Source organism: Phlebotomus papatasi, chromosome 1 (assembly GCF_024763615.1).
Source record: "Phlebotomus papatasi isolate M1 chromosome 1, Ppap_2.1, whole genome shotgun sequence".
In the NCBI taxonomy this organism is placed as follows: Eukaryota; Metazoa; Arthropoda; class Insecta; order Diptera; family Psychodidae; genus Phlebotomus; species Phlebotomus papatasi.
Window position 1 is genome coordinate 86276192 of NC_077222.1, and position 12606 is coordinate 86288797.

Below are 12606 nucleotides of genomic sequence, written 5' to 3' on the forward strand. Positions count from 1 at the left end.
TCAATTTGTTTACATTTTGACAAAGTAATAAAGAAAATTATTTTCTTGGTAACTAATTTTTCTCGTTTTCAATTATCTTAATTTTATTTTTTCTGTCTTATATTATAGTTAAAATGACACGGGAAATTCTAGAACAATAAAAAAATAATAATTTATTAAAAGAAGGAGAAAAACCGTTGGGAACTTCAAAAAAAAAAGGTGTGCATATTCAGAGAGAGAACTGTAAAAAAAAGTACCCAAACTGTGCATATAGCGAGACAGCACTGTAAAAAAGTCAAGATTCGAATTACAATTTAGTCAAGATATTGATAAAATGTGTGATGCTCTTGCAATTTCTTTCTAAAAAACAATCCACTGCACTGCACGAGCGAACTAGGTTATGTTGTCACTGTCTCGAAATGTCAAAAAATGATTACCGTTAAGTGATACAGTGGCGTAGGATTTACGGTCAGTGGAATAGTGGCGTATGATTCCTCAGATAACGCCATTGTAACACTAAAAACACTCAGGGAAATAATTATACGCCACTTTTATGCTATTTTTGTTCTGCAAGCTTGACAAATACTCAAAATAATGAAAAATATTTCTAACAAAGTTGTTGAGATTATTAAATATAGGGTAGAGTAAGTACTTTTCGCCACCTTAAGGTTTGACACCCTTATAATTCTTACACTTTTTGTCGAAATAAAATTAAATTTTTGTGTACAAGTGCTTTGAAGCATTGTCTATCTAATGAACCAGAAGACTTTCCGGGAATTTTTGGGCATCTAGTTGAAAAAATACATTTCCTGCAACAATGCATGTTTCAGTACTTTTCGCCACTTTGAAAACACTTTTTCGCCACTGTGTAATCACTTTTTCGCCACTGTGTAATCACTTTTTCGCCACTTGTTTTCAAGTCATTTTTAAGAAACAGCTGCTTTCGAAAACCCCCAAAAGTACACGGCACAGTACTTTTCTTATTTAACACCAATATTATACAATTATTAGAGTATTTCGAATGATTTTTTGCACATTTTTTATTTGGGACAAAAATCAATTGAAAATTACGCCTGTTTCAACTAAATTCCGCGAGGAGCGCCACTTGTAAAATGCTTGGAAAAATGAGTGGCGAAAAGTACTACACAACCGAAAAAAGTAAGCCCTATTTCACCACATCCGTATTTCTCTATTTTTTTGGAAAACATTATTAAAAAATGATATTAGAATAAAGCTTAGTTAATAACAAATTGACTTTCAGTGAAAAAATATCAAATGCTGTAAAGCAAAAACATAAAATAATGCAAGACAATTTGTCTGAGCGTTGACAAGTTCATTAAGAACTCCATATTTTTTTGGTGACTGTTCATCTTGTCGACAATTTCTTTAATTAACTTGCAAATAATCTAGTCGGTGGAGCATCTTATACGGTTTTCTGATTCATTTGGCTATAGGTAACGAAATAACACTCATTTCGTAGTTCCACGAACTCATAATTTTCTTAAAATGTGATTTTAATTTAGGTGGCGAAAAAGGGCTTACTGGCGAAAAAGTACTGACTCTACCCTATCTCAAAATTGACAAAAACCAAGATCCGCCGTTGTAATATTCAATGTGCGATATGCTCTTCTTCTCTTCTCTTCTTTAAAGTTTTTGTAGGGGCCGGACGTCTCTTGACATCCACACAGCCCGTGCGATATGCATATCACATCTACTTCTTTTTCCAAGGACGTGTCCGCTAATTTTCTTCTTTATAATCCGCACAAAAATTCCGGACGTGATATTTATAGGGTACAAGAGGGGAAATGTGTGAATGTCAATATGGTGCCATTGTTTCTGCACGCAAAAATGTTTAGTGCAAGTAGTTTCGCGTTTAGACAGTGATCTCTGGTGTATACGTGATAATTTCTGGAGGGAAAAGTGAGAAACGGATTCCGAGCGCCTAATCACAGTAGCAATGGAGCAGGAAAACAGTGGAGGGAGCAGCAGCGTGTTTGCAGATCTTCATGAAATGTTTGGAGCGTGCGTGCCACGCAATGTGATCAATGAGATCGGCAACAGAATGTCCTGGGACGGTAAATAACTTCCTGACAAGTCAATTGCACGTGTTGAACTCCCTTGGATGGTGTTTTTCTTTGCAGTCACGAGCACCGTAGATCAGCTGATTAAATACATTGAGGCGCAAAATGAGGGAAAAGCTGCTGCTGCTGAGAATGTGAAGATTCAGTACAAGGTTTCGGAGAGTCAGGAGAATGACAGGGATTTGGACGTGTTGATTGAGTCAGAGAGTTCAGTGCCTATGCAGAGGAGTGATTTTAGGGGTAGATCAACGGGTGCCATTAAGAAGCAACCACGGGAGAGTTCACAGAAACTTCCTCATTTCTCGGATTTCCTGAAGAACGGGCCAAATGTCTTTCAGGAGGCCCCAAAGAAGGTGCCAGCACCAAAGCCAATGGTGCATCCTTTGATGGAGGAAATTTGCAAGGAGATAAATGCCGGGATTAAGGTGATGATCATCATGCGAGGACTTCCGGGAAGTGGGAAGACCTACTTGGGCAGGAAGATTGTGGATGAGACCGTTGGTGGGGATTATCGACGTCATATTTTCAGCTCGGACAATTTTTTCTATGACGTCAACGGAGTGTATAAGTATGACATAGAAAAACTGTCCGAGGCTCATGCCTTCAACCAGAATTGTGTCTTCAAGAGAGCCTACGACGGATGGAGTCCCATAATTGTGGACAATACCAACATGAAACTCTGGGAGATGCAGATTTACTGCAAGTATGCCGTTCAATTTGGCTACATTGTCCGTGTTCTGGAGCCTACGACTCCCTGGGCTTGGAATCTGACCCGACTGAGTCAGATGAATGAGCACTCGGTGCCCAGGGAATCCATCGAGAGGATGTTGCTCAAATACGAAAAACTCAATGGGGAACAGGAACTTCTGGCCACTTTTCAGCTCTCCTACCGAGTTCCCATTCCCCAATTCAGGCACAATCCCCCCTTCAGAGCCTACGAGGATCAAAGTATCCCCGAGGAAGACCCTCAACCCATCAGGGAGATCCACAATGACCTGAACAATCCCCTTCCGTCCGATTTCACAGAGACTCCGCAGAGTCAGAGTGCAGAAAAGTCCGAGGCTTCGAGTGATGATAGCCCAATCATCAGTCCCGAGCGCATGGCCATCGATTGGCCAACGCACGAAGAAGAGATCAATGAATTCTGGCGCACAGGTCCAAAGGCAGAGCCTGATAGTGCTAAAACGACCGCCGAAGTGAAAGAACAGAGAACACCAAGGAAGAACAGTTTGCCGGAAAATTCTCTGCTGCAGATACTCAAGGAGTCCATTATGCCGAAGAAGGAGAACACGACGACTGAAAAGGTAAGCAATTTATTGTTTTATCAAGCTTATCTCAAGTGATTTGGTGGGTGCGTTCAAAAATTCTTTCGCACTTTTTTTGATGAAAAAAAGAGAGTGGCAAGTGTCCCAATTTTTGCGAAGTGCTCGAACTCGTGACTTACTTAGATGCTAGTTAAAAAGTACTTTCACATCTTTTACCGTTTACCGATTTGAACCGATTCATAAATCACTCAAAAAATCTCGCAAAAAATATTGACTTTCGGATAAAAATTACATACATATTGGTTCATAACTGCTTCATTACCGATTCATAACCGATTGGAACCGGTTCAGTTTTATCGGAAATTCCAAGACCTTTCTAACGATAAATTAAGAATTCGCATGGTACATTTTTCCAAGGGTATTATGTTGCAGTGCATTTTGTTTTTTAATAGGAGACGCCATTGGAATTTTGCTTTATCAGCATTGGAATGATTTTGTTTACACTGGGCGGTATATATTTAGTTTTTATATATTAAGAGGCACTTGAAAGATTTTGTGAGTATCAGCGAACACAAGGGAACGATTTGAAATACAAATAATTTTTGTTGATTTTTGAATCTTGTCTGAATAAAATTGTGCATAAGGTTTATAAAGTAAACTTTGGCCTAAATTCTGAGACCAAGATCGAGATCAAAATTCAAGGGGTAACTCATATTGAGAAACCCTCGTCAATTGTCCGAGAAACGCTTCGCGAAACCCGAGAAACCCAATTTCTGCATCGCGAAACCCGAGAAACCCAAAAATTGCATCGCGAAACCCGAGAAACCCAAAATTTGCATCGCGAAACCCGAGAAACCCAATTTCTGCATCGCGAAACCCGAGAAACCCAAAAATTGCATCGCGAAACCCGAGAAACCCATGAATTGCATCGCGAAACCCGAGAAACCCACTTTTTGCATCGCGAAACACGAGAAACCCACTTTTTGCATCGCGAAACCCGAGAAACCCAAAAATTGCATCGCGAAACCCGAGAAGCCCAATTTCTGCATCGCGAAACCCGAGAAACCCAAAAATTGCATCGCGAAACCCGAGAAACCCACTTTTTGCATCGCGAAACACGAGAAACCCAAGAATTGTATCGCGAAACCCGAGAAACCCAAAAATTGCATCGCGAAACCCACTTTTTGCATCGCGAAACCCGAGAAACCCAAAAATTGCATCGAGAAACACGAGAAACCCAAAAATTGCATCGCGAAACTCGAGAAACCCAAAAATTGCATCGCGAAACTCGAGAAACCCAAAAATTGCATCGCGAAACTTGAGAAACCCAAAAATTGCATCGCGAAACTCGAGAAACCCAAAAATTGCATCGCGAAACTCGAGAAACCCAGTGTCTACATCGCGAAACCCGAGAAACCGAATTTCTGCATCGCGAAACCCGAGAAACCCAAAAATTGCATCGCGAAGCCCGAGAAACCAGAAACCCTTGTCAGAAAAAATGGAAATGAGTTACCCCTTGTCAAAATTTCAAGCTGTCAAATATTTCCAAGATCAAGATTTCATATTCTGACGCAAAGCATTTATGGAACTTAACTCTTTCGTCTCCTTTGGGACTCTGGGTACCCATGGAAAAAATAATTTTTTTGGACTATTTAGAATCGATAAAAATCCGATTCTTGTGGATGATTACAAACTATAAAGATGTCCAAATCTAGGATATTTTTTGCAGGATCCTAATTAACTCCTGAGCTTAGATATTTTTGGCCAAAAATCGTGAATTTTCGATTTTCTGCTTCCTTGCAGATATTGTGATATTTTTTTTTTCATATTTTTAGACTAGAATAAGGAAAAACCTCTCGGGGTCAATAAGTATGATAACTAACAATTACAGATTACATAAATTCGAAAAACAATTTTTTCATAAATTTTCAAAAAACTTGTTCAAATTTTATGGGTACTCTCGTCCCCAAAAATCTAGAGGTCAAATGTAAGGTTATCCCGCCAATGCCTGCCATTTGCTTTTTGACACCAACCTTGTAAGAAAATTCCTAGCGGGAGCGACATTTTTGCCAATAGCCGATAGTTTTGACATTTGGCAGCGAGGGAGATTGCTTTCGGGGAAGTTTTTCCTATTCTTCCTGATTTTGGTGAATTCTGATTGTCCAGGAAGTGTTTTTTTGGCTCTTGAGAAAGCTTAATGTGTCTGCAATAACATCGTGTTGAAATGTGTTTTAAAGTGTTTTGTGTGAAATATTTTGAGGAATCTGTTGGCAAGAAGGAATTTGGTATCTTCTTGACTACTTCCTGGACATCCCACAAGATACTGGTCAATAATTCTTCTTGTTTTAGTAATCAACATTGTAAAGGAGTCATTTGACACTCAAAAATAATTCACAAAATTGATATTATTAGCTTTTGGAAAATTGAAGTTTGTCTCCTTTTCGTTCTTTTGGGGACGAGAGTACCCATGAGTTTTCCAATTTCCCAGAGGCGGAAAAAAATCTTTCTCTACAAAAGTATCATATTTGACCACTAAGATTTACTACAATAAAGCGAGTTTTACTGAAATTCGTTCAGTGGATATGTTGTGGTCCGGAAAGAGTTAAGGACGATTGGAACACCGGTGTCCCATTAAGAAAATAATTTTTCCTGACTACCTAGAGTTCTTTTATTTCTATATACATAATTGTAAAGTAGAAGGTTGAAGGAATCTAGGATATTTTTTGCAAGTCTCCAGCTATTTGCTAAATAGTAATTTTTTAAGCTTAAAAATTACGAATTTTTAAATTGTCATAATGAAAATTAATTTTAATTGTTTTTTATACTTCCAATTTTTTTTGTGTGAAACCGTTTTGGAAAAAGAAACTACAATACTCAAACATAATATTTTTCATTAAAGTGAAAATTATCATTCATTAGTATTTTTAGAAAAAAATACTTAAATTTTTGGGCTATTTTTGTTCCTATCGCTCATAGATGTAAAAAATACACCTAATCAGACTTTATTGGATTTTCTAAGGCTAAATGTAAGACCTTTAACTGATTTTGTATATCGATTTCATTTTTATTGCTGATTTTCGGTCCGCGAAAACTGTCTCGTCGTTAAGGGGTTAAGGCTTAGCCATATGGCTTAATTTCTTCTTAATCAAGATTTTTTGGAAAATTATCACTTAATGTTGGACAACATGGGCAAGTAATCCATTCAAATTTGAAAAATCAATAAAATTGGTTGCTATTTCGAATTTCGAGATCATCAGGACTAAACCTTAGATCTGAAGCCGGTCTTACGTTGTTGCCCTTGAATTGGACCACTACCACTCCGAAGCCTTTATTGCAAAGCCCTGACCACTACAGAAGTTAGCTGAGATTGTTTATTTATTAATATCGTCGGTTGCCTCAGCAACTGTGCTAACTGCATCTGCTTTGCGTCTGCATTCATTGCAAACATCGCGCAGCGATGCGTTGCTTACAACGAATGCTGACAAAAAGCAAATGCAGTTAGCACAGTTGCTGAGGCAACCGACGATATGTAAATGAGGCAAACCAGTTTTAAAGTAAACTCATAAGTCCAAGCATTTCACAAAGAATGGGAAACTCTGTCATCCATTAAAAAACTTTCAATTTGTCAAGTTGTCTCAGATTCTCTATAATTCCGAAAGATTATTTGAAACGTTTTTAGTGGGCGTGGCCTAAATTTCATCAGGAAAATTTGAAGTTCTTCTGCTATAATTCCTACTTTCTAATTTAATCAAAAGATGTTTGGTTGAAGTTTTGTTAAATTTTGATCGTTAATTTTGGAAACATTAATGGACAGAGCTTACTTGGGCCTAATACTCCTCAGCCCTCTGTAACATAAATACCCGAATTTATTAACAGGTCATAACTTTGGAGAAACATCGCAAAGGATGCAAGAATGAGAATGAGTCCTTTGTCCAAGTTCGACAAATTTATCCAACAACTCCCATTCAATATCTTTGGGATATTTTTGTCAATTGTAAAGGTGATAGCGAGTGGACGGTGGATTTAATACTGCAGGAAGAGACAATCTTGCCACAATTGAATGAATCCTCTTCCAACAATGATTTCTCTTGCTGTTGCGATGGAATTGAGTACAAGGAGATTCCATGGGACAGTACAACGAGTGAAATTCCTTCTGAGCCAAAAAAATCCAAGGATGAAGTTAACATTCCAACGCCTCAACGTCAAAGGAACCAAAGGACAAAGAATGTGGAGAATGAGGATTTGGCAGCTGCCAAGAGGCATATTGAGGAGTTGATTAGCATCAAGGATGAGCACTATTCGGATCACGTGAGGAAGATTCGGGATATTCGAAGGGGTATTTTTCCGTCTCCTTCAACGACTTCCGAGATGACAGTTGAATCACCAGAGATTGCTGAGATGGGAGCTTGTGGATTGGCGAGGGAGGATTCTCCGTCGTCGGAGGGGTCTGATCCGGAGGCAGAAGAAGTTATTGAGGTGGATTTGGGGGATACTCTGATCAATCAAATGGAGAATATCTTCGTGACCGATTCGGGGGTCTATGAGAAGCCCAAAGATGTCAAAACTGCAGTATTCATGCCAGTATCTCTGCTGAGGCAACTTCATGCTCTCTGGCTAGAGTCTCTGTTCAATCAGTTGGAGGAACAGAGGCTGAAAGATCTCAAGGAAGATGAAGCATATGCTAGAACACTTCAAATGCAGGACTATGCCAAAAATCCGGATTCATTTCTGCAGGATGGAATGGGTTTGGGTGACAGAGCTGACATGGAATTTACCTGGGAGGCATACAAGAGAGAACAGTGGAAGGATACAACGCCAAAGGATTTGGCTTCTCAGCTCACGAGAGCCAAACTCTATGAGACCTTTCCGGAGGCCGATAAAGGAATTCTGGATGAGATCTTGGCATCAAACAATTACAAATTTGTTCCGACTGTTGAACTTTTGATGCAATCCCTGGGAACTGATAAGAAGAATGTAAAGGATAATAGCTTGAAGATCATCGAGGAGATTAAGCAAGAAAATGATAAGGTATGTGCAAAATACCTTTCTTAAGCTTTAAACCTTTTTTATTGGATAACTCGAAAACTTGAATTTCAGAAATATTTTATAAATTCATGAATTAACATTGAATTTTAAGAAAATGAGGTTAGGATTCTGATACAGAATGAACATAACCTTCAAAAACTGTTTAATCTTATTGAACGAAGTTAAGAAATCTCCGAAATTATCCATGAGACAAGAGAATAGAAGGCTGTGAATTATTGAATTAGGTTATTATTTTTTTTTCATAAGATATTGAGTTCTAACCTTACAAAATTTCGATCAATTTGAAATTTGTAATTCTGAAGAGCATTATTTTCGAAAGTGTTGTAAAATCTTATCATTACCAGTAGTACCAGGCTGTAAGAACAGAATTCATCTTCTAGCCATACTATAACCTCAAAGTTTATAAAACTTTTACAATAAACTTTTGAATTTAACATATTTATTTAATTTATTTTACAGAAAATATGAATAACGAAATTTAGCTAAGCTTTTTCTTATGAATATCAGGTTTGGTTGATCTAGAATTAGGGGAATTAAGTGTGATCTTATTGATGGCAAAGTTTCGACTCGAGTTTAGATAAAATATTCAAAATTTTCATCGAAATTGCAAATGGCTATTTCGATGTGTTCGACGTTGAAATTTCGAAAATAGATTTTTTACTTTAGCGACCCTTTATGCCTTAGACTTGACACACTTACGACTTAAGCCGAGAGATGGCTTAGTAGAAAATGATAGAAACGCGGTTTAACCATTTTCGGAGATTTCGGATCTAATTAAGCTAAGTCGTCTCTCGGCTAATCCTCAAGTCTGTCGATGCCCTTACAGTGGTAATCTTCTGAAGAATTGAAGCATTCCACAAGACCTTTAATTTGCGCTAACAATAGTCCAATTCTGATCATTTAGACTGGAATGGTAGTCATTTTAAAATTTATTTTTGAACACTTCTTCTGGCCCGGTTAGTCGCAATGGGCTAATTTCTTTTTTGTTTGATTTATAAAATTTGGTAGTGTACTCAACTTGTAGATGGGACGATTGGGTTTTTATTTTATAGCATCAACTTATAACCACCTATCGCCATTTAACCGTTACCGAAAACCGTAAGTTGATATCTCTTAGCATCATCTCTCCGGAAGATTGTCGGGGTAACACCAAATTCAATTTCGAAAATTAATCTATATCGGACGAGATCTGATGGGATCAGATTTCAACTTTGACCACAGAAATTGTAAAGATCGTAAGATCGTAAAGAGTATCATCGAAATTGATTATAAAATACCGAAAAGTCCGGTCAAGTTTTAACCTGAAGTCTGGTCGAGTTGAGATCAAGGGAGGGCAACCTATTGTTAAGAAAGTTACGAAGAGTTCAGCTACAAGATGCTATAATTTCATCGAAATCAAAAATGGGATTTAAAGTGTAGGACTAATCGTTTCCGCGGCTAAAGTCCCAGCCGTTATTATGAATTCCCAAAGACTGATTGGGTATGCACGCAATTTGCCTTGTCCGCAGGGTTAGTCCTCTAAATAGGAGGTAAAAGGTGTGCAGCGTGCATCTTTAAGAAAGCCTATTAATGAATATGCCTTCCGGTGACCATAAGACTTCAGGCAGAGTGCCAATACACCTTAGGTGGTGTGCTCTTAACAGACCGTCAGTTGATCCTGATACGAGTACATCAACAAAACCCTAAAAATAGTAATCTTGCCCGGACACCACCACCAGTTCGCTACACTGCCCGGTTTCGACATTTCGAAAAGAATATTTTTCGAATTTATGATTCAGAAGACCAATTCGTCTCGTTCAGTAAATAAACCTTCTCGATTTGAGAGCTCTCTCTGGATGGGTTTTTTTGTACCGATTCGAAGATATATTAGAGAGAACTTGCCTAAAAATTCGTTGGAAGTTCGAACGTTTAAACCGACGAGTTACACAAAAGTGAACAAGATCATGAAAAGGACATTTATTTTAACGTTCTGCCATCCTGAAATTCCACAAAATTCCACAAAGATTTACTTTTCGCAGCAAACGTTTACACATTCTCAGCAACGAAAGTTCCCTGTTTAAACACCGTTCAGCAAACGCGTTAGATTAAATCCTTACGGGTTGGGAAAAAGCGAACGCGGTTGAAGCAATAGTTCTCTTTGATGGCCACCATTTTTGAACATTTGGGAGGTCGCCACCGTCGCGACAAGTCAAACAAGGAACTCTATCGTTGCTGGGTTGCTTTTGACGATTGAAGTGTTTGGCTTAGCTTTGGAGTGGCTTTATCTCTTCGAAACGCTATTATAGAATGGAACCATTATTTCCACATCCATGATCGAATTCCGACAAGTGAACCAGGTTTTCGAGCTTTTCGTATCTCAAGTCAGAAAAATCGAAGAGATCAAGGTTTTTTTTCATTCGGAAACTCTAAAATCCAGTGATTCTAAATTTTAAGCATTAATCATGCTATAAACGATAAGCTATTGAGGAAACAAATGTTGATGGTATTCCAAAGTGGGAAGAGGGTGTAGGGGAATGAATCAAATATTACCAACTTCTGGGTGTTCATCGATTCTAAACCTTTACCGAAACCTTCTCTCCAGAAGAGTCGGGTAAAGGAGAGAGGTTTCATCTGGGACCACAAAAGCTGAGATTGTAAAGAAATGCGAGTAGATAGGGAGTCGACCTCAAAATTTTAGTATTACCATTACAAAGACAGTGCTTTATACTTTTAGTATCAGAAGCAAATTGGATAGTAGGAAATAAATGGGTTAGAGATCTTCAATATCTCAAAATCGTTTTCGATTTTGATGGATTACTTTGCAGATTGAAGTGATTGAGAGACAGCCAATGAGTAGAGATGATCCAAAGTCTGATGCTAGAAAGCGAAATGTGGTGCTTAAAGATTTTGAGGAGAACAGGAATAAAGCGAGTTACCACACTCAGCTGAAAACTGAGTGTTACCAGAAGGCTCAGGAGGCTATTCGGAAGAATATGCCAGGAGTTGCTGGCTACTATACCCAAGTAGCTAATTTGCATAAGAAAAAAATCGATGAATACAATCACAGAGCAGCTAATTGCATTGTTGAAGCGCACAATATAAAACAGCATAATTCTGAGATGCTAGATTTGCACTATTTGCATGTTTCGGAAGCCCTTGTATGCCTGGATGTCTTTCTGGATAGGCATATTGATTACTTGAGGACACAAAAGAAACCATACAAGTTTGTCTTTGTGATTACTGGAAGGGGTCTGCATAGTGCAAAGGGAGTACCTCAGATCAAGCACAATGCTAAGCATCGTTTGCAGCAACGTAGGCTTAAGTAAGTTCAATGTTGAGTCCTCTTGTCCCTTCTCTAGTTGACGAGTTTATTGTATGGCTTTCGCAGATGTACAGAAGTCAATCCGGGACTGCTAAAAGTTAAAGTGTTCTACACTTCAAGAATGTCCGAGGAAGCCTGACCAACACCAAATCCCTACAACAACGACCTCTCACCCTCTTTTTCAGCTTTTTTTGGAGAAGTTGACAAAGAATCATTCGATTTTAGCGCCTCATGAAGGGATTTTAATTTAGAAGTTTAGGCTTAAGGACAAACGACCAAAAGTTTTTTTTATTGTTTTTTCTTTAAATCATTTTCAGGTCACTTAGATAAGTGGAAATTTAAGATACTTAGATATTAAGTGAACGTACCTGAATTATGATTAAGCATTGATAAAAGCAACAAAGACTACTATTTAAGTTCAATAATTGGAAAATGACGAATATTTTTAATATCTTGTTGGAATTATATATCGAGTAAGCAAGTGATATGTTTTCGGACATAAATCGTGTTGTAAGATGCAGACCCTTTTATTTTCAAATAAATTTTTACACTGGCTCTGTAATAAGAGAAATGCAGTTTTTTTTTGAAGGGTAGATGTACAAAAGCATTAATCATAGAAATGATATAAAACGGAACTTAGTTTTTTATGACACTTCTACTTCCGCAGTACTTCTATCTTGGTGTACACTATTTCCGAGTTAATATCTTCTTCTTGACTAATGGCCTCTACACTCTATAAGTAATTTTCGTCAATATATGATTGAACCACACGCGTGTAGGGAAAACAGTCAAAATTTCTTTAGTATGCCACATAATAAAATTTATCATAATGTTTAAATGACTAAGTGAGATTCGTATCTGCGAATTAATGCTGATATGTTCATAGAATTCTTCATTATCTTTTCATGTTTTGTTTTCTACAGTCTACACCGCA

General features: G+C 37.9%; 1 protein-coding gene across 2 annotated transcripts; it reads left to right on the forward strand.

Annotated features, from left to right (window-relative positions):
• The first annotated feature begins 1777 nt into the window (after positions 1–1777).
• Positions 1778–12243, forward strand: LOC129797910 (uncharacterized). 2 transcript variants are annotated; one of them, XM_055840788.1, is made up of 5 exons: positions 1778–2054; positions 2121–3364; positions 7202–8353; positions 11176–11672; positions 11739–12243. In XM_055840788.1, exons 1-5 carry the CDS (start codon positions 1937–1939, stop codon positions 11809–11811), a joined length of 3084 nt encoding a protein of 1027 aa, XP_055696763.1. In that variant the 5' UTR covers positions 1778–1936; the 3' UTR covers positions 11812–12243. The 2 variants fall into 2 exon arrangements, with proteins under 2 accessions (XP_055696763.1, XP_055696764.1); XM_055840789.1 differs by lacking the exons at positions 11176–11672; positions 11739–12243 and adding an exon at positions 8423–8809.
• Positions 12244–12606: the final 363 nt, after the last annotated feature.